Genomic DNA, 26,916 nt, shown 5'->3' with positions numbered 1-26,916 from the left:
CTAACATTCCATTTGATTTCTTGGCCACAGCCACACATTGAGCTGAGGGTTTCAACGTACCCTCAACAATGACGCCTAGATCCTTTTCCTGGCCAGTGAATCCTAACGTGGAACCCATCATCAAGTAGCTATAGTTTGGGTTCGTCTTCCCCACATGCATCACTTTGCACTTGCTCACTTGTCCAAACCTTTCTTGAAACACGCAATAGCAACAAACTTTTACATTTTAGAAAAGAAACCCCTTCATTTTTAGATCAAAGAGTTTCTTATGAATGGAAATATGCCTGAACTTTGCTTCTATACACAAATGAGAACATCAACACGACATCTGACTTTTGTTTTAAATAGTTAATCTTCACAAGCAGAACAAACATTTCAATTCAAAATCAGCGTTTTAAGAGGCGAAATCCCAATGGACGCACATGTACATTATTGTGACATCTTGACATAGGAATCCATAGCAACGCAATAGCTGTTTATACTTTTCAATCCAAGCAGCATTTCTTCGTATAGAAAGTTTGGCACGCATTCGCTTAGCGAAGTGGAGTTTTTATTCTTAAATTTGCTGTTGCCAGGTCTTGCAGAGTGTCAAGTCTTTTGAAAAAGAAGAAAAGAGGCTTCAGCTTTAACAACTTAGAAAAAGGAGGGCTTCTTTCCAAGACTGTGTTTTGGCTTTTAAGTGACGAATCCATGCTGTAATTCGATAGCAGGCTAATCCTAAGGATTTCCTTAGCCAAGAGCAAAGCTCTGCATTTCCAATCCAGATGTTGAAACACAGTAGTCGCTTGCAGTTATCAGACGCACAGAAGGCGATTTGATTGCAGGGCTCCTTCTTTCGCTCACATAGATTTTCTGCATTCTCTTCACGACTTATAAAAGGGAACAGAGCAGTCATGTGTGTCTGAGAAGCGGAGCATCCTGGTGTCATCTGTTTTGCTTTTCAGTTAGACTTCTGAGGCTTCTCTAGTGGAGGGAGAGCTCTTTACCAAACGTTAATTACTCAGCTGGGATCTTGGGCAGTGAACACATCAGGAGTTTACAGATTTCGCAAGACAATCCTCGTAAGTTTCAATGAAGTATATTTGGAATTTGAAGATTGGATGAAGAAGCCAGAGTGGATTTGCTGTCTATGCAGTACAATTCATCACCCAAGATTGTGGTGGGAATTTTAAACATTTAAAAAACCTGAAATACGGTTGATATCTGATATACTGACACCAGCCTTTCCATGATGCTGCAGCTTCAGTTACTGTGGATTGGAGTTTTGTGCAAATTATGCCAGGGCTACTACGATGGTCCTCTACAACCAGAGATATCTAACGGGACCTTGCACCACTATTTTGTGCCAGATGGAGACTTTGATGAAAACGATGAGCCGGAGAAATGCCAGATGCTCTTCAAAGTGACCAACAGGCAGTGCCCCTCAGCAGAAGGTCAGATTATCTCCATGAGAGATGAGTTTGTCATCATCAAAAGGCAAATCGAGGATGTGGACAGAGTTCTGGAGGGCATCGGGAAAAGCATTTCTTATGACCTGGATGGAGAAGAGAGCTACGGAAAGTATCTGAGGCGGGAATCCAATCAGATCGAGGATGCTTTCACCAACTCGGAAAAATCCTTAATGGAGCTGGAGGTGAAGTTCAAGCAAAGCCAAGAGGGTGATAATAATGAAGAAAAGACACTGAGTAATGACTTCATAGATATGATGATTCATACGCGAGCAGTCTTCAAGGAAACTCTGGACATCTCAGTTGGCTTAAGGGACAAACACGAGCTTCTCTCCTTAACCATCAGGAGTCATGGCACCAGACTGAGCAGGCTGAAAAACGAATATTTGAAGGTATAGCCATTGCATTAGAGAAGATGCTCAGATGCAACGCTCTGTTTCCATCTATCTGGGGTCTGTACTGTTTGCCTGGAAGCAGAAGTACAATATCATTAAGCAGATCGTTATCAATCTGATACTTGACATTCCAAGTTCTCAAATGAATTTATCTATCTCAATGACAATTGTAGCAAATATTCTTGTAATTACGTAAGTGTCTGGCTCAAGACACATATATCCCTTCAGTAAATCCAAACCATCCCCCCCCCCTCCAAAAAAAAAGCAGCATTTCTACAGGCATGGCCACATGCAGCAAGGTTTTTAAAAAATATTTAAACAGGCAAAATATCAACATTTTGGTTGATTCATAAGTTTCACTCGAAACACATAGTCTCTCTGCAAACATCAGATGCAGTCCATCTGCAGAGGGTTTCTATAGCGTCTCGTAATGCAGATTCTTTTCACTTAATGCTCCTGAAGGCTATATTTATTACACGCGAGCTCTGTTTTACACATTTCAAAGGCCATCGGTTGTAAATTTTACATATGGGATGCATCCACAGTTTCAGTATGGAAAGGCTGAGACTGCCTTTGGGGGGTTGATCTTCACTCTTTAATTACAAGGGTAAATGAAGGGGATTCTCTGTACTTTTCACTGCTATATAAAGTGATTCCACTTTTAACCCCTCTTTTACTGAGGCATGCTAGCTGTTTTAGCACATCTTAGTAAAAGGACCCCTTAATGAATTCCAAGCTGTCTGTCTACGTTATATTACACTACCTTTATCGTTTTAGTTTTCTTTCACTTACTCACATGTATAGATTTGTTTTTCCAAAAGCTTGAGTTCTACTTTCTGTGGGTTCATTATAAAATGTAGAAAGCCTGATGCTGAATGAATTTGATTAGAGCTGTGATCTTTATAGCACTGGTAATGCCGACGGGCTTCCTTTTTCCACATCGGTTTCCAAAGCCACAAGTCTTGAAAAGATCAGAGTCCGGAAGCCCAATCCAAGCCCGCTCGACCCGATGAAAGGTGCTCTCTGTGCCAGGGCGCTCGGTTTCCGCTGCCCTTGCGCTTTTGCCAGCCCAGCTGACTGTTATAATTATTGCTCACAGACAATGGCGAAAGTGTAGGGCGGTCTGCATGAAAAGCTTTATTGTAAATTGTGTTATTTGATGAGTGGGCTGTATTTCAGTGTTCGAGTCCTGCGGGCAGAATCAATAACTTTTATGTGAAAGTAAAAAAAAAAAAAAAAGGTCATTGCAGACCTGTTAATTGTTGTGCAGAGTTATAATTATCTAAGAGCTCTCTTATTTTTAAAGTAATAAATATCTGAAGGCAAAGCTGGATTTTTTTCTGCTCCTAATCATTTTGTTTTAATCCTATATTGCCCTTCTCTTTCAGACCAGTAAGAGCCACATTAAAAAAAACAAATTCTTCAACTCACAAACTCAAAAATGCAGGTAATTGAAAGGTTCCCTGCAGGTATAAGGTGTTAAGTTATAGCACGGTGCATTCTCTGTCCTACGTACTAGGGAGGGGAGACGCTAGGAGCTACACCGAGGCACCTCTGTCTCCACATGATCAAGTAAGGCACTTAGGCTTTCTTTTCATCTCGTTTCTATGGCTGCATAATCTTTTACAGGCATTACACAACTTTACCCACGTAAAATAACAAACTAAGCCAATAGAAAGGAGAAAAGGGGAAATGAAACGAACCACCAAATGGCATCCACTCCCCTAATCAAGAGATTCTTTTGGACTTTCTGACAGTAGCTTCCATCATGCAATTGCATGGAGCTTATCGCCACAATTTACAAGTTCAAGTCAGTTACATTAAGGGGCAAAATTATCAACATGTTAAGAGGTATTTTATCACTATCTTGTGGCAATAACTGAGGTTAACAACCTAACTGGGTCAGACCAATGGTCCGTCAAGCCCAGTAGCCCAATCCAGGTCCCTAGTACTTGGCCAAAACCCAAAGAGTAGCAACATTTCATGCTACCAATCCATGTTAATGGTAGCCTACGTTAATTCTTCCCACCAGTAAAGAAAAAAGAAATGTCTCTAAATTGAAATCACCGCTATATGTAATAAAAGTGAGCCAAGTACAGGACAACCAAGCCATTGTGACATCACTGATGAGGTTGACTCTTATTGGTGGAATGAAGCATTATGACATCACAATCTCAGCTCTGGTTAGCAAACACTGAAATTCAAAGAACATATGAATAGCCTTACTGGGTTAGACCAATGGTCCATCAAGCCCAGTAGCTCCTTTTCATGGTGGCCAATCCAGGTCCCTAGTACCTGGGCAAAAGCCCAAGGAGTAGCGACATTCCATGCTACCGATCCAGGCCAAGCAGTGGCTTCCCCCATGTGTTTCTCAATAATAGACCATGGACTTTTCCTCCAGGAACTTGTCCAAACCTTCCTTAACACTAAGGGGGGAAAAGACTATTGATGCCAAACCATAGGAAAAGACAATTCAGAAGAAATAGCATTTGAAAGACAATGCAGGAATCTGATGAAATTTATTCTTCAATTCCTGCTTTGACTAACAAATGCTATTTAGAAACTTAAACATAGAAACATGATGGCAGATAAAGGCCAAATGGCCCATCTAGTCTGCCCATCCACTATCTCCTCCTCTCCCTATTGGCTAAGGCTCTTAACATTTGCATCTCCTCTTCCTATAGGCTAAGGGTCTTTCCACCTGCATTGTGAGGTCATAGAGCACTATGATTATAGAAACATGATGGCAGATAAAGGCCAAATGGCCCATCTAGTCTGCCCATCCACTATCTCCTCCTCTCCCTATTGGCTAAGGCTCTTAACATTTGCATCTCCTCTTCCTATAGGCTAAGGCTCTTTACACCTGCATTGTTAGGTCATAGAGCTTTATGGTTATAGAAACATAGAAACATGATGGCAGATAAAGGCCAAATGGCCCATCTAGTCTGCCCATCCGCAGTAACCATTATCTCTTTTTCTCTCTCTCTCTCTCTCTCTCTCTCTGATCTAATTCCTCTGGTAGTAATCTTTGGAGCTTGGCATGAGAACAACTTTGTTCACATCTATTGGCTAAAGAGTCCTATGCAAATCTATTTGGAAGGAGGCATTTATGCAGATAGAAGTTGCATCAGACATGAAAGTTGGCCTTGGCTTTAGCAGGACCTTGTCTCTTGTGAGAAAGATCATAGTAGTGTTCTCTTTTTTGAAGTAAGACGCTCCTGTTGAAGTTTTGGAACATTGCCAGTCACCCTTAAGTCTGTGAACCTCAGACAATATGGAGAAAAGTCACAGATTTTGGTTTACTAGGCAGACTAATATTATATACACCTTGTAGAAGTCCTTTTTAATGCACTTATGCTAAAATTCAACGTGTAGCCTGCTAAGATGCTTTATGACATGTATATAATTTTTTATAATACATATGCTAAAAAACGCTTTAATGCGACCTGTATTGCAGAAGTTCCATAGTTCTAGTTTGTCACAAAGTTGCTGAATTAGCAAAATAATAGCATAAATCTGGATTTAACATTTGGAAAGACATACACTGAACCCCTGTGGGTATGTTCAGCTATTATGTTTTCTCATTCAGTAATGATTTTTCCATTGCGCTGTTTTACAACTTATGGGTACATTTCTTCAACAAATTCCTTCCGACTACTATGCGGTCAGTTTGCCTGTTCAGAGGCTGAGAAGGAGGCCATGATGGGTAGCCATTGAGAACAGTCCGGCAGATATCTTAAAAGGTCTCCGGAGTTTGGAAAAATGTTTTTCAAGAGCTGGTTTAGTGATAATGAATATGTGATAGATTTTATGCAAATTCCTTGCCAAGACCAGAAGTGCACAATCTACAAACCCTATTACACAACACAGAATAATACACTTATTCTTATATTCCATGAAAGCTTATCAAGATTCTATGAGGATAGCAATTGTGCAGTTAAATTGACTATCCGTAACTGAAAGACCTCAATAAAACCAAGAATTTGCAAGGATTTCTGGGCATGCCAATGATTCTTATCATGCAACCTGCTCAAGAAGGCGTGTCAGCTCACGTCAGGCTATAGGTAAGAAATCATAAAGATTCATCTATGCTTCAAAGCAACTTCATCTATATATGCTCAAAACCATTTATGCAACCAGGCTCCAAAGGAGGCAAGGATGGAAAAGCCAGAAGCCAGACATCTATAGAAAACGTCCCAAACGTTCCAAAGCCTGATTAATTGCATCTTAAATGGAAAAGATGTTTCCAGTTCCAGAAGGTAAAATGCTCTTTTTGGTCTCTGCAGACTACCTTCTCCTTGACCGCTGAGCGCCTTTCCTGCCCATGAAGAGAGGACACAGATGGCGCCGTGCTCTTTCCTATTGTACCGTTAAAGCTTCACTCTTCCAATGATGAAGAGCTTCCACATGTAAACATGGCATCTACATGTGTAGTCGCCTAGTTCAGAATGTACACGTGTATATATCAGGGACGCAGGAGTTCAGGCCTCGACTGCCTCAAACAGGTCAGATTTCCAGGATATCCCCAATGAATAGGCATGAGATTCGTATGCAAATTTGTCTCATGCATATTCAGCAGGGATATCCTGAAACCTGACTTGTTTGTGGCACTCAAGACCTGAACCTCTGCATCCTGTACATATGAAGGCCATTGCGAGTTCTCTGGGTAAAATGCTTCCAAAATTACTTATTACCCATAGATGGCTAAATTTTAGGACAGCCCTGGAACATCTCTAATGCTGACCCCAGTAAAATGCAGCTCTCTGTCCAGTGGAACAAGCTACCCGAATCCCTACGGCGGGCTCCATCTCTGGCAGTGTTCAAAGCCCAGTTAAAAGCCAACCTCTTTGAGAGTGCTTTTGACTCCTAAGTCCTCTCACCTTGGGTTCTGCATCCCTAACCCTATATGTCATGTTTGTCTATCTAAGTTAGATTGTAAGCTCTTCTGAGCAGGGACCGTCTATAAATGTCAGCCCACTTCTTTAAGAGTGCTTTCAACTCCTAACTCCTCTCACCTTGGGTTCTGCATCCCCCAAACCTCTATGTCGTGTCTTGTTTGTCCAGGTTAGATTGTAAGCTCTTCCGAGCAGGGACTTCTATAAATGTCAGTACACCTCTTTGAGAGTGCTTTTGACTCCTAACTCCTCTCACCTTGGGTTCTGCATCCCCAACCCTATATGTCGTGTCTGTCTGTCCAAATTAGATTGTAAGCTCTTCTGAGCAGGGACCATCTATAAATGTCAGCCCACTTCTTTAAGAGTGCTTTCAACTCCTAACTCCTCTCACCTTGGGTTCTGCATCCCCAAACCTCTATGTCGTGTCTTGTTTGTCCAGGTTAGATTGTAAGCTCTTCCGAGCAGGGACTTCTATAAATGTCAGTACACCTCTTTGAGAGTGCTTTTGACTCCTAACTCCTCTCACCTTGGGTTCTGCATCCCCAACCCTATATGTCGTGTCTGTCTGTCCAAATTAGATTGTAAGCTCTTCTGAGCAGGGGCCGTCTATAGATGCCAAAATGTACAGTGCTGCATATGCCTTTCAGCACTATAAAAGTGATCATTCGTAGTTCTTCATCCTGAATGCTTATTGCAAAGCACTTTTTTGAGTGTCCAAGTACAAAGGGGTTTTTGAAAATCAGCTCTGTAAGTTGAAATGCAAATAGAGGAAGATCAATCTTGGACTGTGCAATTTCCGTCCCATTGAGCCGAAGCCACTGATCGACATAACTGCGCTCACATAGGACCACATTATACACATCTAGCAAAATCCCGGGTTTTCAAAAAAAAAAAAAAAAGTGCCAAAGTAATGACAGTTTTCCAAGTTCTTCGATCAATTTATTAGTTGGCCAAACCACACTTTGGCAGCGTTATTAAGTGGAAAAGCAGGAAATGAACTGGGAAACGTATCAACAGAAACAAAATTTGCAAACCGGCACAATTGTTTGATCTGTGAACAAACGCTTCCACTGTCGCCACCAGCAGTGATCGGGGCGGGGTGCGCGCAGAGCAGCGCAGTATGGACATAACCCAGGGAAATCAATGCTCTGAAGCACGACAAAAGATTCCCGCTCACCTCTGAAACCAAAGCATCTGCTTTTTAAGTAGTAACAAAGTAACACTGCAGGAAGCCGAAAGTCTCTGTGTAATGAAACCCCCAAGACATATCTCAGTCCAGACAAAACACATTATCCTTATTTTTTGTGGCTGCACAATCTGTACAACTCCTCCGCTTCCAAAAAAGGAGCAAAATAAATATCTCTGTCTATTCAGCCTTATTCTTTGTTCTACTAGTCTCCAGTAGAGCTGATGGAGGGCAGGGTGCACATTCTTCCCCCTCTACTCCTCCTTCCTCCCCCACTCCCAATTTAGTGTTAAGAAATAGAAACCCATGCACTAGAGAATGGCATGGAAACAAATTTTCCCCCGTCCTCACAAGTCTTGTTGCTGTCCCTGCCCCATTCCTGTAAGCTCTGCCTTAACTGCACAAGCCTCAAACACTTATAATTTTTAAGTTTTATATAATTATATAATTATAAATTTTAAAATCTGAGCTCTACAATGTTGCTACTTAGGATTTTAAAGTGTTCGAGGCTTGTGCAGATGAGGACGGAGCTTAGGCATTGGTGGAATGAGGCATTATGACATCACAATCTCAGCTCTAGAATGTTGCTACTTATGATGTTAAAGCGTTTGAGGCTTGTGCAGATGAGGACGGAGCTTAGGCATTGGTGGAATGAGGCATTATGACATCACAATCTGAGCTCTACAATGTTGCTACTTAGGATTTTAAAGTGTTCGAGGCTTGTGCAGATAAGGACGGAGCTTAGGCATTGGTGGAATGAAGCATTATAACATCACAATCTGAGCTCTAGAATGTTGCTACTTAGGATTTAAAGTGTTTGAGGCTTGTGCAGATGAGGACGGAGCTTGCAGGAATGGGGCAGGGACAGGAAAACAACTCGATGGGATGGGACGGGAAAATGAGTTCCCACGGGGACGGGGAAAAATTTGTCTCCCTATCATTCTCTAGTCATAATACCTCATTCCACCATTGCTGCTACTATCTGGGTTTTTGTCAGCTATTTGTGGGCTAGATGGACCATTGGTCTGACCCAACAAAGCTATTCTTATGACCTTCTCGGAGAAAATGTATCAACTTCTTGCTCATATACTCCGGTGACGAAAAATGCTTTGCTTTAAAATTCTAATTTCATCAGTGTCGGGAGGGGACCAATCGCTCCGACATGTTTCGCCTTATGGCTTTTTCAAATAATGAAGTCGGGTTGGGGCAGAGAAAAATTGAAGGGGGGATTTCCTTGAAAAAGCCATAAGGTGACGCATGTCGGAGCGATTGGTCCCCTCCCGACACTGATGAAATTCAATGCAGTTTATAAGCAAATGGGGTCTTTTACTAAGGCACGCTAGTCGATTTAGCGCTTGCAAAATGCTAACGCGTCCACAGAATATAATGGGCATGTTAGCATTTAGTCACCTTAGTAAAAAAAAAAAAAAAACAAACCTAAGTTATTTTTATAATATTTTTAATTAATAAGCACTTTAATTAAGTTCACTAAATAACATGGAGAATAGAGAAAAACATAAAATAATACTGGCAGATCTGGTGACGATCTAGGGACTGAAGTATTGTGCCTATAGAAAGCACTTCTGAAGATCTAGCTAAATAAAACTTGAATTGTGTATGTTCTTACTGTCGGCTTGGGAGTCTGTTGCTTTAAGAGCTAACATTGCAATTTAGACCCTGGTAACCAATGGAATCGATATAATATTGGAGTTGTATGATCATTTCGTTTCCCGCCAGCCAAAGATGCAAATTTGCTTTACTTATTACCCCCCCCCCCCAAAAGAGTGGAGACCTGGGCCTTAAGATGGGGGAATTGTACCCAAAACAATTGCAAGCAAAGTACGCCGAATGCTTTCAACACTGTGCACAGAACAAACAAATTCCCCCAGGAGTAACCGGTAGGTGTGAGACCATGTGGGAATGTTTTCTGCTGGGCTTTTAAGCTCAAGTGGTGCAGGGTTGGACTTTGTGTCTCTAGTGGGAGGGATGAAGGAAAACAGTTCATTTCGTTCCCAGCTCTGACCTTTCACCTACATCCAGCTCCCGAAGCACGTGAGGCCACCGTACATTTTTCCTATTAATAACTGCGCTGACGAGAATGACAGCCGCAGCCTGAGCTGCTCGCTACCTTCCCGGGGATAATCCAGACCGGCACCACCTCTGCTTCTTCCCAGGTAAAAAAAAAAAAGAGAAGCTTTCATCTGGAGCTGGCACACACCCAGCCCCTCCAGCTTTCAGGTGCAACAGAGAGCTGGGGAGCACTACAGAGGCTTGGGGGAGCTGGCTATACCTGACAGAGAATGTGGGGGGGGGGCAGAAAGGGTCACTGCGCACGCGCCATCAGTGAGGAGGTGTGAAGTGCACTGGTCCTAGCACGTGCCCTGCCTGTCTCTCCGCACACTCACGGGCACTCATTTTCATATGCTAATCTTTACCTTTTTCTACGAGTGTCGAGAGCAGCGCAGAGCATTCATCGCACCAGCCGGCGCTAAAAAACGCTTTCACGGTTTTGTAAAAGGGGGGGAGGGTTATGTGCAAGTTAACTGGCCACCAGTCTGAATATCAGCCGGTGCCCAGTTAACTTCCGTGTTGGCGGTTGTGCCCAGATAGTCAATGCAAGGAGTCGCACAAACCCCAACATTGAGTATCTGGGATTAGTTCACCCATGGCTAGAAGCAGTTTGCCAGCTGCTTACCAAGGGACAAATACCAGGTCTATATGTTTTGTGGTCTTTGTTTTAATTATATATGTTCATATGTATACTGCCTGTAATAAATAGAAATAGTTTTATAGGACATATACAGCAGTAATATGTAATCAGCTATAATATACCCCTCGTATCGCTCTATGGTACGGCCACACCTTGAATACTGGGTTCAAATCTGGCCGCCACATCTCAAAAAAGATATAGCGGAATTAGAAAAGGTACAGAGAAGGGCAACAAAAATGATAAAAGGTTTGGGATGACTTCAATATGAGGAAAAGCTAAAGCAGCGAGGGCTCCAGCTTGGAGAAGAGACAGCTCAGGGGTGATATGAGAAGAGGTCTATAAAATACCGAGTAGAGTGGAAAGGGTAGATGTGAATTGCTTATTCACTCTTTCCAAAAATACCAGAAGGCATGTGATGAAGCTACTAAGTAGTAGATTTAAAACAGACTGGAGAAAATATTTCTTCACATAATGTGTAATTAAATTCTGGAATTCATTGCCGGAGAATGTGGTGAAAGCAATTAGCTTAGCAGGGTTTAAAAAAGGTTTGGATAATTTCCTAAAAGAGAAGTCAATAGACTATTATTAAGATGGTTTGGGGGAATCCACTTCTTATTCCTAGGATAAAAAGCATAGAATCTGTTTTGCTACCTGGGATCTAGGTAGGGACTTGGGACCTGGGTTGACCACTGTTGGAAACGGGATACTGGGCTCGATGGACCTTTGGTCTGTCCCAGTAGGGCGATTGTTATGTTCTTATGTACAAGAAGCTTATCTCTGGCAATGACAGATAGTGACTTATCCAAGATCAAAAGGAATGGCAGTGGTAAAAGTGGGATTTGAACCTGCAACCCTGATATCCTTGGTTCTCAGCACAGCTCTGTTAGGCTACTTCCTCTCTCACCACATCACCCAATTTTCCCATTCCTGGTTCACTAATTATCCCTTTCCTAATTCTTCCCCTTCTTTTCTCAGCGCTCCTCTCGTTTCCCAGATACTGTCTGCCATGTGGCATGCTTTCCACCCAAACGTGATGCAGGGCTTTGTTTTGTCTGAGCCCAGAAGTGCTGATGAGAACCATTTGTAGCACATTTTGACCACTACAGCAGGAGAGAGAAAAGGATGTGAAAGAAAACAGAGGCACCCGTAAGGGAGGGGGCAGGGTTGAGGAAAAAAAGGGGGGAGAAGAACAATTGTTAATCCAGTGGGGGAGGGGCACAGGAAATGGAAAGGGGGCTGGAGAGAGGCCCTCGTGTGACAGCACTACTGTGTATATAGCGTGCAAAAAGGTTTAGTAGCTATTTCAGATCTTCTGAGTCACTTGCATTTCCAAATTCAAGCTGGAGGTCCAGTTGCAATCAGGTACTAGTTCCTCCTCAATGGACTTTTGAACCCTGTCTTCGGGGCACATCAAGTCCCATCGGGTTTTCTGGACATTCATAGTGAATAGGCAAATGGACAGGTCCAGAGCGAGCACAAAACAGGGCTTGGCTGGAAGGGGCAGAGAGCAGGAGAGTCAGGGCAGGCAGAGAGAGCAGGAGAGCTGGGGATCCAGAGAGAGAAGAGTCGGGGCAGGCAGTACTCTGAGTGGAGCCTCACCAAAGATAGAATCAGGGCAGAGAGCAGTTTTTTTATTGGCCAACCAGTCGATGTGCCAGGAAAAAAGGGTAGTGAATCGCGTCCTTCCTGCTTTGCACGCACGGATCAGGATCTGATCGCTACACAGGTTAGTGAATCGGGTCGGAGGGAAATCGGGTCGCAAAGGGCTCGCAAACCAATCGGTACACGATCAGTTTGCTTAGTGAACTTAGTCCATAGTTAATCTTTCAAAAACTTCCTGTGTCAGTCAAATACTATTCAAACTGTTCACAAAACCAGCTGCTTATCACGTGCAGGTTCTTCAAAGGTGCTGCTGGAGGGTTGTGCTGTTAATCAATGAGAACACTTTTAGTTAATAAGAATACTTACAATTAATTAACATTAAGAAGGTGGAGGCAGAAGGAGCCGATGAGGTTGGTTCCCTTTCTAGTCTGCATGCCAGATTAGTTCTGGCAACAGACGGGGATCTGAGGGGTTTTCCTCCTTTAAAAGCACCGGATTCAATCATTTTCCCTGGAGGGTTGTGGTTTGAATAATCAGTGCTTAAAGATTTTGTTGAATTTTGCAGTGGTATAGTGCAGGGTTAGGCCATTCCGGTCCTCGGGAGCCAGGTCAGGTTTTCAGGATATCCACAATGAATATGTATGAGATGGATTTGCATGCACTGCCTCCTTGAGATGCAAATCTATCTCGTGCATATTTATTGTGGAGATCCTGAAAACCTGACCTGGCTCCGGCTCCCGAGGAATTGCCTAGCCCTGGTATAGAGAAAGCAGTGGCTTCCACCAGACTTATCTCAATAGCAGACTAAACCACCAGGCCAATCGGGTTCTCAGGATAGCCCTAATAAATATGCATGAAGCAGGTTTGCATGCCTGTGACTTCCATTATATGCAAATCTCTCTCATGCATATTTATTAGGGCTATCCTGAAAACCCGATTGGCCTGGTGGTCCTCCAGGACAGGGTTGGGAACCCTGAAGCAGGAAAGATACTACAACATGCCTAGGGTGGGTCGTTGATGAGATTTCTATGTTAATAAAGCTTTTAATACAGTTCCAGGTTTTTATTCTTTCCTCTTGGTACATCCTGTTGTCCTGTCCTCAACCTCGGCTCACCTGATGCACCCTGATGACTTGCATAGGTTATATTTACTATCTTATTTTGTTGTTTGTTAGATAAAGTGGTAAATGGGGGGGAGGGGGGTTACCCTTGTGGCTATGCAGTAGTGTGACATCATGCTATGAGAAAGTCCTGAATTTCATTCCCAAAACTGATTTCCACTCTTCAGGTCAGCCAGGTAGGGGATGCTTTGGAGGATGCTCACGGCCCCTGGAAGAAACAGAATCAGGTGTCACTCAATAGCGAAATTAGACTGCAGGCATTCAGGGTCAAGTTCAATTTATTTAATATACTGCAAATATAAAACCAGAGGTAAATCTAAGCGGTTTACAATAAAAGTGAAAAATAAGCAAATATAAAAAAAATAAATAGGATGGGGAACAAAAAACCCCCAAAACATAAAATACAGTTAAACAGTCGAACCAACAAAGAAATATGAGGAAAGGAGGGAGTGGGTAGGTTAAAATGGGACAAAAAAGGTTGTGGGAAGGGAAGGAATGACCCACAAACTTTGTTCATGAGGAAACTGCGGTCTGTGGCCCCAGCCAAGGGTCATCGCTGCAGTAACTGGGCTCGGGAAGGTAATAGAAGCAAAGGTGCAACTGAGTTGGAAGGTTCCAAAGGAAGAGAGGGAAAGAAAAAGCAATCTTGGCTTAGCAAAAGAGCAACGCATTTTTCCTTCAGATAAACCACAGACAAAGTCTGGTCTGTGGTGGGTCTCCTTAGAACAGTGAAAAAATCTCCCAAAGCAAATCTAGGTTAGTTTCCTCAGTTCCTCAATGTGTCTTAAATGCCTCTCACTTTTCCGGCCATTTTGGCCAAGCGCTTAGAAATTCTTATCCTCATTCTGGGTCTATGAAATATTTTCAGAATACTGAGAACAGTTAATACTACTCTCCATTTATGTCTTTGGTGACTACTAAAGCCTTATGCCAAGACCTTTTGGAAAATCCTATTAGCCGACGGTTTCCCACAACATTTGTACAGAAAACTGCTCATATTTTTTAAATGATTTTTACACTTTATATTTTTCAGCCTGCATCTGGGGTTGTATTTGAATGCCACAAAGAAACGGGAGATACCGCCTTCCCAAAATAGGAAAGCACAGACAACAGCGAAGGTGACTTTGGGCGCTTAGTCACTTTATTATATATTGGGACTCAACACTTTCAATTTGGTGAGAACAGCGGTTAACCCTTTCAGGACCATAAGGATCGTAGGCCAATTTTTGTGGTTTTGACGACATTTTTATGGTAAAAAGGGCTTGCAGATGCCAAAAAATTGATTTTTTTTTGTGAAATATCATTATTTTTATTTAAAAAAATCACACTTCTGGCTTATGGACAGTGTGGCAAGTGAATCTTCTCGTCAATCTAGCAACGACGCTAATGAATGAATGTCGGAACCAGTTTGTTTACATAAAGGCAGTATCATATGGAATCCATACATATCAAATTTAGAACTGTAGACTATCCCAATCAAAATTTATAGGATTTTAAAGTTATGGGACAAATATGTCCCTTGGTCCTGAAAGGGTTAAGAAACGTTGCTACAACGGACGTGTGTTTCGCACCGTTGAGCCCATCAGCCATTAAACCGTATTTTCAAAGTAGTACGTGACTCATTTTCATCCGGCCATCCGGCGCTTCTTCGCATAGAAAATAATGTCAGATCATTTCTAAAGGCTTTGAATTCTTGAGATATTTCTCGATATCTTTTCAACTAATACTCAGACAGCCTTGGTTAAAAAAAGCTTTTTTTGTTCTATGGAAACTCCTTACTATTAAGTCGTACTTCGATTCCATCTCTTTCAGACTTTTGGAGCCGTCTCTAGTTTGGGGCCTACTAGGTTATTGTAATATTGTCTATTTGGGCTCCTACACGAAAACTATTAGGAAGATTGAGCGTTATCCAGAATACGGCGGTTCTCTTGATCTATAACTAGAAAAAATATGAACCTATAACACCTTTTCTTAGGAAATTGCATTGGCTTCCTGTTGAATCGAGAATACTTTTTAAATCTGCTTGTATTAGTTATAAGACTCTTTGGAAATGCACCGTGCACATGCTGAGACATTTCAGATTTTCAGGGAATGAACGATGTCCACTTTTTTTCTCTTTTCCATCCTTAAAAGGATGTATACATACAAGATTTCTTGAAAGAACTCTATCCTTCCAAGCTGCTAAATGGAGTAAAACGTTCACGTGGTTTGATGGTGGCTTCTAAATCCTATCAAATTTTTTGGAAAAATGTTAAAACTTATCTTCTGGATAAATTTGTCTGATGTTATCATGAATTTAATTGCTATACTATCACTGCTTTGTCCAGCTTTTCATTATTGTTAACCGCATAGAACTGGGAGGTACTGCGGTAAAGAATAAAATTTATTCTTATTATAAAGTGACGGAGCAGCCAAGATCACCTTCGCTGTTGTCTTTGTTGTATTTGAATGTAACATTTTATAGATCTACGCTGGAAAAATGATGGGCGTGCCAGGCCATTCGCTAATTACCATGGACGTGTTAGCATTTTAGTGCGCACTAAATCAGCTATCGCGCCTTAGTGAAAGACCCCCTGAATGCAGAGCCCTCTATAAACACGTGCCAGGCTGCAGAAAAACATGGCTTTGGTGGCTCATAGATTTAGATATAGATTTATTTCTATTTAATAAACCACCTTTATCAAAGGCAGAGTACAGAAAAACATAAATAATCATGAAAATATATAAAACACGACAGACATCACACACTATATATCGACCAAATTCATACAATTCAGTCAATCCCACACTAGTCTACAATGGGGGAAAAACTTGTTTAATCCCCAGGTACCAGAGATAGAGTTACTAGTTGTCCAGGAAAACCCAGACCGCTCCTCTTTTTAGAGGACTATCCGGGCTTCCAGACAGACTTTCCAAAACCTGACGTTTGTCCGGGTTTTGGAAAGCCCCTACAGACTCCGGCCGCATCTGGAGGGCCTCTGAGCATGCGCGGGTGATGTCACACCTCCAGACATGGCCCTACAGACATGGCCGGAGCTCATCACAAAGATAAGAGGCTTCCTGGGGCGGGGCTGGAGGGTGGAATGGGGCGGGGCTGAAGGCGGAACCAGGTGGTTGGAGCAGAATGGGGAGGGGCTGGAGGCGGAGTGGGATCATGTGTCCGGGTTTTCTTTTTTTAAAGGGGATAGATTCCGTACAAACGTAAGGAAGTTCTTCTTCACCCAGAGAGTGGTAGGAAACTGGAACGTTCTTCCGGAGTCTGTCATAGGGGAAAACACCCTCCAGGGATTCAAGACAATGTTAGACAAGTTCATGCTGAACCAGAACGTACGCAGGTAAGGCTAGTCTCATTTAGGGCGCTGGTCTTTGACCAGAGGGCCGCCGCGGGAACGGACTGCTAGGCATGATGGACCACTGGTCTGACCCAGCAGCAGCAATTTTTATGTTCTTACCCTATCCCATCCCACTCTGGAGCAGGTGCAAATGTCCATGTCTACAATTATGTATGCATGTAGATTAGGGCATTTTATAATCTATGTCAGGGGTCTCAAAGTCCCTCCTTGAGGGCCGCAATCCACTCGGGTTTTCAGGATTTCCCCAATGAATATGCATGAGATCTATTAGCATACAATGAAAGCAGTGCATGCAAATAGACGTCATGCATATTCATTGGGGAAATCCTGAACACCTGACTGGATTGCGGCCCTCGAGGAGGGACTTTGACACCCCTGATTTACAAGCAAAAGTGGCTCTGTAAAATTATTCCTGTGTTTCTGGCCTGACTTCTTGGTGAACCTTTCCTTTTTTGCTTATCTATTTCAGATTTAGGGTGAACTCTCTCGACGGTACGGACTCCCTTTCTTCTGAAGATTCTCTAAGGCAGGTCATCATAATGTGGTCAGTCCTGACTAAGCACATCATGAAACACAAAGTCCATCGCAGCTTCGCATCTGTGTTACTGAGTGGCCGGAAAAACAGGAGTTTTCCAATCAGATGCCCTTTCCTCTGGAGGCGCCGGCAGCACACCGTCAAAGCGGTGCAGGAACCTCTAGCGTGCAGTCCGAGCGCAGAGATCCAGCACGTGGATGCCATGGACACGGAGCGCTTCATCCGCATCTTCTGGAAAGACGGAAGTCAGAGCCTTTACCCGTTTGTCTGGCTACGAGACAACTGTCAGTGCCCCGGGTGTTTTTTGCACTCTGCCAAGGCTCGCAAGTTTTCCGTAGAAGATCTTAATGTAAATACCGGGGTGAAGAATGTTATTCTCTCAAACACAAGACAGGTACTGAGACGTTTGCAGTGGCGATGTCTCATTGGTTAACTATTTCCATTCTCTTAATATCTTTTCATATATTGTATCTGCTTGAATTGAGCATTAGCCCCTGGATTCTCGCAGGTCACCCAGAGCTGTGCGCCAAATTTGGGCATGGATCCCATGTAAACTAATTAGTCAATTATTGGAGGTAATTGGCACTTAATTGGTGGTAATTAGGAGTTAAACACATCTGCCCTATGCCGTACAATCTGTACCGAAATTTCATAGTGCACAACTCCAAAGGGACGCAGCTATGAGAGGACTATGGGCAGTGGTGTAGTGAGGGTGGCACCCCTCCCCCACCCTCATCTCTGCCCCCTCCTTCCCCAATCCCCCCTGCCGCACGTGTCCCCTCTTCCTTTTCCCCATACCTCTAGTTGTTGACCACCGTGAGCGACAATAACTCGCAACCCTGTGGTCTTTCCCACTGATGTCACTTCCTGTGGGTGGCACCCAGAAGTGACATCAGCGGGAGAGATGACGCGATCGCGAAGAGCACGTTAAAGTTATTGCTCATGAAAGCAAACAACTAGAGGTATGTGGTAAGGGAAAGGGGGGGGGCGCATGCATGGCGAGAGGAGGAGTGGGAAGAGGTGGGACAGAGAGAAGGAGGAGGTGCCACACGGGACGGATCACCCCCTCCCCTACTACACCATGACGTTAGGCATGGATATGGCATTATTCTATAAGTTGGAAGGCTGGCTTTACACCAGGTTTCACCAGATGTAAATCCAGCGCCCAGCATTCCTCCCGAGATCTGCGCGAAGCTAGTATTTTGCAAAGCGAGCATACTAGCTCAGCGCAGATCTTTTGGCACCAAATTGTGGGAGCTTCTTACCGAATGTGGGCCCGAGGGGGCAGCATTCTAAACTGCGTTAACAGTGACGCAAGGCATAAATCTCTTCATTCTCTAGGCCAAGCCGACAAAGCGGATTTCCAGCGCTGCTGATATGTAAAAACTGTCTCGCATTAGCGTCAGAACAAAATCTATGCCAGTGAGGTAAAGATATGCAAAAGTGCTGAATAGTTTAGTCCCTATTTCTCCAATGAAAAAATAACACGTTAAATTGCTCAAAAAATTACACAAGATATAAGAGAACTAACCACACCTCGGGGAGATGTTGGTATTTACATCAACATGTGAATCATTCACATCTTATTAGGCTCAGCTGTTAATATGCACATTAAGACGTATTAATACCTGATATTTGCGCAAACCAGTACATCAGCTTTGGTGAGCAAAACGCCTTCTACTGAACACCAGGGCTGGCTCTGTCCTGAACTCACTTTTCCTTTGTTGTTCCCATTTTTGGACCTGAAGGAACGGGCAGCGTTTGTCATAATTGGTTTATAAGCTCTCTGGAGCAGGGACTTTCTCTTGCGTGTTAATGTACAGCGCTGTGTGTGTCTGGTAGCGCTATACAAATGATCAGTAACAGAAGTAGCGTCCAGTCTACCCCAAGAACAACAAAATGTTTACCGTTTATACTCGACTATGACCTGAGATTTTTGAGCTACATAAAAAGCCCCCCAAAATTGAAATCTCTTCTTATAGTCGAATTGGCACAACATTCAGTGACTTGGATATCTTTCCTCCCCTCCCCACCACCCTCTCCCTTGCAGTGACAAGCCTGGATAGTGACGTCGACACAGACATAGAAGTAACTGCAAGTAGGGCTGGTCTGGGGCCTTGACCATTACCCTGGACTCCATGGACAGTCAAACCTATTGGTCTGGTGCAGTATTATAATGAACCCTCTAAAAAAAAAAAAAAAAAAACCTTAGACCTATAGTTAAATTCAGATTTTAGGTTGCATGATAGACTGTTCCAAAAAACTAAAATAAAGATGGCTGAATGTCACATGGACTCAATGTTACCCATCTCAGAGTGAAGCAAATGCCTACGGGAGTATGGTATCAATGAATTTGCTAAGTACTCGGGAATACCTTACTGCTTCTGTGGGCAAGAATCAAATAGGCAACCACTGCTGAAATATTAACAAAAGTGCTACGTGGTCACATTTGCGTGCGTGATACAGTCACTTCACGGCTGTGTTCTGGAAAAATCTGTAGACACCGCAAAGAGGAAAGATTAATGCCATTGAGAAGGTAGTTAAAGTTATCTAGTTTATAAAGTATTAATGCATAAAGAAGCATCTGTTAAATCCGTAGTCCATAGGTTCGGCCAAAGTGCACGAACATGTCTAAGGAAAATAAAACAAGATTTAACACGAGACATCTGCTGGTCAAGTGTTAGATTGTTATCCAAAAGAGCACCAAGAATAAGAGCTGCCTAACGGAGGATTTGGGTCTTTTAATATAAGCTTTGAAGTTATTAAATAATGATCTGTCCAAATAAAACAAGAAGAAGATTTTTTAAAAACAAGGAAGGAGTTATACTTTTTGAGCACAAAATAAGATCAACCGTATGTCCTGCTCTATACATTGAAGAAAAGGTCCTCCTAGGGCAGCGTCTCTCCAACCTTTTGTAGCTCCGGCACACCAAACAGAAAATGTTTTTCACGGCACATTATAATTGAAATGATAAAATTGAGAAACCAACAAAACATGAAATTTGAGAGTTATTTATTTAAAGTTCTTTAAGCTATGTATGGGTAATTATAACAATGGTGAAAGTAAAGTAGAAAGAATAGAATTGCTAATACATGCGATGGATGTTCTTGTTTTTAAGTGCAAATTAACTCAAAACAGAGCTCGATAGTCGACAAGCAAAGACGCATTTCATCTTCCACCATCTGAAGTCGTTCTCTCTTTTTCGATTTAATTTCTGACAGAGCCGAAAATCCAAGTTCGCAAAGATAACAATATCCAAACAATATCAAAGCCTTGATTGCTTGCTCGGGTTAGGATAAAAATTAAAATGACTTGCCATCGGTTTTCAAGGACCAATCACATCTAAGAATGATGCTTGGCTGGGAGGTTGTATCCTTAGGCACACAGACGCTCATAACATTGACAGACTCTTGCGTACGTGACGTACATGTCATCTATTCTAGTATATATGAAGGGAATTTTTTAAAATAAAGTAAAATTCTGGAATCTCTCATAGCACAGCCAGAATCTCATTGGGGCACAGTTTGAGAGACACTGTCCTAGGGCAAAATCTTCCCCTCCCCCTACACCCATGCTCGGTCTTACTGTGGTCCTTGGTGACTAGTGGGAGCAGAAACGAATCGCCACAACTGGCATCTTCTCTGATGCCACATTATACCGCCTGTCTGCAACTGTTCGTATTTAGTTTTGCTAGATGTGCCTGTGATGCTTTTTCTTTGGCTGGGTCTAGATATCTGTCCTGTGGCCTGATGAGCACATCAGTGAATTTGATGCCGAATGGTTGAAGAGAAGATGCTTCTCTAAAGAGTCCAGAGCAGAAATACAAGAGGAATTATTTTCACCAGGTACCATTTCCATATTCTTACTGTCCTATTCTCTTAGCAGTCCTTTCAAGACATGGTTTATCTTCATTTAGGGTTACCAGACATTGAGGAAAACCAAGACATATCTCCTCTTTTTAGAGGACTGTCCGGGTTCCAGGATGAACTTTCTAAAACCCAGTAGTCTGTCCGGGTTATAGAAAGCCCCGATGAGCTCCGACCGCATCTGGAAGGCATCTGGCTGGAGCTTGTCAGGGAAGAAGCAAGGAGATTTGTGGGGCCAGGGCTGAAGGCTGAACTGGGAGGTGCTGGGACAGAATGGGATGGAGCTGAATGTGGAACTGGGGGGACCGAGACAGAACTGGGAGGGCCGGAGGCAGAATGGGGTGGGGGCCATGTGTCTAGAAAAATGGTAACCCTATCATCACTGAGCTATTCTAAGAAACCTTGCTAAACTACCCCGAGCCTGGAGGAAAAGTCCATAACCTGCATCTACCACCCTTTCTGAATTTTTCTATCTATACTGTATGTCTTTCTCCCTGTTTTTTTAATTATTCTCTTTTTTAAAAAATTTTGTATGAAGTAAACCGCTTTGGTATTTAAAGCGGTACATCGGGACACCATCAATATTGCGCATGACAATTGGGCCCCAACAATTCCTCTCTGTCAAATGCGCACACCGATAAGGGTGCGCATGAAGGAAGCGGGATTTTTGGGGTGCAATTGTAAGTGTAGTGTGGGGGAGTGGTTTGCAGCAATGTTGAAATTGAGACTGCGTGAGCATTCCTGAATGAGAACGTAATTGTAGTGGGGGGATTTCCACACACACACGCCCTCAGAGCGGAAGAGCCGGGCTTCGGGAGGACAGCGTGAGTTTTAAGTGTACTAGGGGAGGTTCCCCCCACATACACCCTGAATAGGAGCACGAGGAGTTGTAAGTGTAGGGGAGGGTTCCCCCCCACACACACACACCCTCAGAGCGCAAATGGGAAGGCCTCAGAGTGGTCAGAGTGGCGGCATGCATTTGTCCTGCGCACAAATGTTGGCGTGTGATTGTTGACATGGCAATCTCTGGCGTGCTTTTGATGGGTCACTGGTACATCAAGCTATAATAAACTTGAAACTTGAGACAGACTTGTGGGAAACCAATGCTTGCCCTGGATCGGTGGCATGGAATGCTGCTACTCTTTGGGGATTCCACATGGAATGTTGTTACTATGTGGGGTTCCGGAATCTTGTTACCTTTTGAGATTCTAGAATGCTGCTACTACTTGGGTTTTTGCCAGGTACTTGTGACTTAGATTGGCCTCGGTGAAGATGGGATACTGGGCTATACGGACCATTGGTATGACCCAGTAAGACTCTTATGTTTTTATGTTAACATTTACAATTACAGCTCCAGGGGAGATCTGGGAAATTACAGACTAGCAAGCCTCACTACAATGCCGGGCAAAAACTAATAGGAGGAAATTTTTTTATCACTCAGAGAATAGTTAAACTCTGGAACGCGTTGCCAGAGGATGTGGTAAGAGTGGATAGCGTAGCTGTTTTTAAGAAATGTTTGGACAAGTTCCTGGATGAAAAGTCCACAGTCTGTTATTGAGAAAGACATGGGGGAAGCCACTGCTTGCCCTGGATCAGTAGCATGGAATATTGCTACTCTGATGATTCCGGAATCTTGCTACTCTTTGGGGATTCTGCATGGAATGTTGCTCCTATTTGGGGTTCCGGAATCTTGCTAATCTTTGAGATTCTGGAATGTTGCTACTCTTTGAGTTTTTGCTAGGTACAGGTGATCTGGATTGGCCACCGTCAGAATGTGCTACTGGGCTTGATGGACCATTGGTCTGACCCAGTCAGGCTATTCTTATGTTCAGTCGGAAGGAGATGGATGGGGGAGAATACATAGAAACATAAAACCTGATGCCTATCCTCAGCATCCACCATCTCCTCCTCTCCCTATGAGATCCCACATGCCTGTCCCACGCTTTCTTCAATTCAGACACAGTTTTTGTCTCCACATCCTGTAGTGGGAGTCTATTCCATGCATCTACTACCCTTTCTGTACAAAAGTACTTCCTTAGATTGCTCCTGAAACGATGACCTCTTAACTTCATCCTATGCCCTCTCATGCTAGAGTTTTCCTTCATTTGAAAAAGGCTCACCTCCAGTACATTAATGCCACAAAGATATGTAAACGTCTCTATGAAATCTCCTCTCTTTCACCTTTCTTCCAGAGTATGCATTTTGAGGCCTCTAAGTCTGTCCCCATACACTTGATGAGAAAGACCACTAACCAGTTTGGTAGCAGCTCTCTGGACCAACTCCATTCTATTTATGTCTTTTTGAAGGTGGAGTCTCCAGAACTGCACACAATATTCCAAATGGGACCTCACCAGAGACTTATACTACGACATATGGTCCAGATTTATGTAAAGGGTTTACCCTTCTCTGGAAAAAAAAAAAAAAAGCCTCTCTAAATCAGGATCACTGTAATATTTTAGATTCATTTCTTTATGGAACTTTACCTTTCCAAGTTTGTTGGGTTTTTACATTTAGAAATACAGTAACTTATTTGTTTAAGCTTCAGTTGATTTCATTGGAGCATTTTATTAAAGACATGAGAAGATCATCTGTTTTATGTAATGATGGACATCAGGCTTCTGCTATGGAAAATTTTGCTCCATTTCCTGGAACATCTGAGACAGAGGGATGTGAAGACCACAGAGGAAATGACTCCTGAGATTCTTCTCTATGGTTTATCTCGAGTGAGCGACGTACTTGCAATGAGCCAAAAATGCATTTACAGTGGCAAGCAATGTAGAGAATCTCAGAGTCCTGCCCAGCGATCAAGACTACCTAATTAAATAGCAATGAAATCATTCTCAAACTGAAGGGTAAATGAAAACATTATTACACTTTGTCTGGGAAGCTTGCCTTGCTTTGATAAATTAAGAAATCCAGGCGCTGTTTTCGTAGTATTAGTTCAACTGTAGATGTTGTCGTTATTTTTAAACAGAAAATAAACCTACGTTGTAGATGGTAATATACATTACAGTTTTGACTCTAAACTTCTCTCCGTTACGAAGTGTTCACAGCTGTTGACTTGAACATTTAAATATAATGTTGTAGGGGACAGACCAAAAGTCCATCCAGCCCAGTATCCTGTTTCTAACAGTGATCAATCCATGTCATGAGAACATCACTTTTCCGTCTTTGATAAAGTGAAATATTAGATTATTAAATAAATACTCTAGTTGGGGTGAAATGAAAATGAAATGGTGGTGAAACCTGTAAATAAAGTAAAAATACTTTGAGGGGCAAAATTTTTAAAAAAGTCTAAGTCTGTTTTGGGTAGGCGCTAGTTGTCCAAAATTGGCAGCATCTAAAGTCCATTCTCAAAAAATACATCCAAAATGGGTTTGTTGGGGTTTTTTGAGAATTGTCTACTTCTACATCCAGCTGTTTGATCGTCCAGACCGCTATACCACATTCTCATCCAAGTCTAAAATGCCTAGAAAAAGACCTTTTGGACGTGGGAGAGGTTGTCAAAGTGATGGACTGGCCACCCAGACATGACAACAGAGTAATGGGGCACCTTACAGGGCACTGCTGTGAACTTTACAAAAAGGATACCACATAAATATCTCACCACAACTCCCTTATAGGTCATGGTGAGCCCCCCCCAAACACCCCGCCAAACCTACTATACCCACCTGTCTACCATGCCAATAGCCCTTATGGCTGTAGGTGGCACCTACAGTATATGGCAGTGCAGTAAGGTTTTGGTGGGTGCACATTTTTCACCATAAATGTAGTGGTTAGAGTGGCTTATGGGCCTGGGTCCTCCTCTCTATGGTTCACTAGCCCCACCCTCCAGGCTACTTAAGACACCTGTGTGCAGCTCTACTAGGCTTTCCTATGCCAGGTGCTGATGTTCTGGAGGCAGGTATTGTGACCAGACAGGCTTGGAGCCTGCTGTGGTCCCTGTTAAATCTGACAGGAAGGGTATTAGAAAGACCCAAAAGGGAATTCACAAAAGACCCAAACCCCAAGATCAGATGGACCAGCTTGATTAAATTACTGACTTTGAATGGGAGGACAGGGGAAACCTATCCAGTCACTACATTTCTCATAGCAGTGCTAGAAAAAAACAGTTTTAAACCTAATCCTGGTTGGAGCAAGGCAGGTAGTTTTTCTGGTGTCCACCAGGGGAGCCCAAGAGCACCACAAGCCAAAACAAGCTCAGGTAGGTTAGGGGGTAGCTCTCCCCCTGAAAAGTCAGTAGATCTCTCTAGGCTTTTAGAGAGGTTAGGGAGGAGGAACAAGCCTCTCTCCCCTGAAGAGGTCTCCAGCTCCAAGCAGGGTAATGGCCCAGTCCCTATGGAGGTAGAGGAGACTGGCTCCTCTATGGACTTGGCAGCAACTTCCCCTTAGGAACAAATGGAAGTGGAGGAGGAACTAATTTCTGCAGGTATGTGCCAAGAGCCAGAAAGAATGGATGTAAGTGTGGTGACAAAGCACTACTGAGAGCATTGCTGTATGTGGTTTGCTGAGTTTTGGGACACTTTGGAAGTACCGTATTTTTTGCTCCATAAGATGCACCTAACCATAAGACGCACCCTAGATTTAGAAGAAGAAAACAAGAAAAAAACCATTCTGAACCAAATTCTCCCTACCAGGCTCTGTACCCTGTCCCCCCCCCCCTTTCTGGTATTCTAGTGGTAGGCCAGGACAGGACACAGGGAGGGCAGGGACAGGGCACAGAGCAGGCAGGCCTAGTGATAGGCAGACCCCATACCCCAAATGTTTCCCCAGTACCTTAAATCATCCCCCAACCTCCCACGTGCCCCCCAGTGCCTTACATTATCCCCATGTACCCCCAGTACCTTTTTAAATCATCCCCCATACCTTTAATCATACCCCCACTTGTCCCATTCAGAAAGTGGCCTGGGCCCAAGGAGGAGCGTGTACAGCTTGGCCCTGACCGCCATGCTCCTGAATTGTGCGCCTAGTGCTAGGAAATAATAAAGAGCCATTGAGGAAGCGACATATGCTAGACCACCAGGCTTGGAAAAAAGTATGGCAGCGGCGGCGGCGACAACAGCAGCAGTGGTGGCAGGGGGTATTGTTTTGTAATTGTATGGGGGACAGCGAGCGGTCCTGAAAGGTGGTGCGGTGCGGGGGGGTCTGCCGACGGACAGTGTTTAACAAGGTGGTGCGGCTTATGCGCATGATGGGGAGATGTTGCAGCTATGCGGGGGATTAAATTTTTTTAACTTTTGCTTCATAAGATGCACCGAGATTTCCACCCACTTTTGGGTGAAAAAAAGTGCGTCATATGGAGCGAAAATACAGTAATTATGTTTTTGCGGCATTGGTTTTTCCTTTGATGACATTTTTCTTTTCTCACTGTGCTGGAGTGTTGGTGAGGACAGAATCCAGTTACCTGGGTTTGAAAACCCCAATTGTTTTTGAACTTTGTATGGGGTGGGGCACTAGTTAGTATCCTGAAGATAAGACTGTGTTGTTGTTTTTTCTTTAGGATTTGTACACTGCTGTTTGTTGGCTGCAAGAGTTGCTGTTTTACCTTGCAGTAAGGATTGGTTAAGAAGCTGAGTCTTGCCTTTATGAGGGAGGGGTTTGCCATTACCAAGGTGGGCATTTTTGGAGCTGATTTTTAAGCTACAATTTAAAGCAAACCTAAGGCAATTCTCCCGGCCCCAGCACTGTTTTTTTCTTTAGCTGGAGGCTTCTGTGTTTAAGTTGGTTTTGGAAGTACTTGGATTGCTAAAGCTTATAAAGCACTTACCTGGAACCTAAAGAAAGCAGGCTGGGTGGAAAGAGGTT

The 26,916-nt window shown here is 43.2% G+C and overlaps 2 protein-coding genes across 3 annotated transcripts in view; both read left to right on the top strand.

Moving 5' to 3' along the window:
• Positions 1–544: 544 nt before the first annotated feature.
• On the top strand, positions 545–3,176 carry FIBIN (fin bud initiation factor homolog). Its single transcript, XM_033927872.1, has one exon. The coding sequence runs from the start codon at positions 1,229–1,231 to the stop codon at positions 1,844–1,846; it is 618 nt and encodes a 205-aa protein (XP_033783763.1). The 5' UTR covers positions 545–1,228; the 3' UTR covers positions 1,847–3,176.
• Positions 3,177–9,977: 6,801 nt separating this feature from the next.
• BBOX1 (gamma-butyrobetaine hydroxylase 1) overlaps positions 9,978–26,916 on the top strand; it is a 47,352-nt gene continuing 30,413 nt past the window's right edge. Inside the window, exons 1-3 of one of the 2 annotated variants that reach the window (XM_033927877.1) lie at positions 9,978–10,098; positions 17,179–17,638; positions 20,976–21,090. In XM_033927877.1, coding sequence (XP_033783768.1) covers positions 17,249–17,638; positions 20,976–21,090 — 505 coding nt within the window. In that variant the 5' untranslated portion in view covers positions 9,978–10,098; positions 17,179–17,248. Of the gene's footprint in view, positions 10,099–11,969; positions 11,997–17,178; positions 17,639–20,975; positions 21,091–26,916 lie in introns of those variants that run through there. The other variant, XM_033927878.1, reaches the window with a different exon arrangement.

The sequence above is a fragment of the Geotrypetes seraphini genome, chromosome 19 (genome assembly GCF_902459505.1).
Source record: "Geotrypetes seraphini chromosome 19, aGeoSer1.1, whole genome shotgun sequence".
In the NCBI taxonomy this organism is placed as follows: Eukaryota; Metazoa; Chordata; class Amphibia; order Gymnophiona; family Dermophiidae; genus Geotrypetes; species Geotrypetes seraphini.
Note: the sequence above shows the minus strand (reverse complement) of the source record. Positions and strands in the feature narration are given on the sequence as shown.

Coding starts and splice junctions, on each gene's coding strand:
- FIBIN (XM_033927872.1), top strand. CDS start 1,229: ATGATGCTGCAGCTTCAGTTACTGTGGATTGGAGTTTTGTGCAAATTA.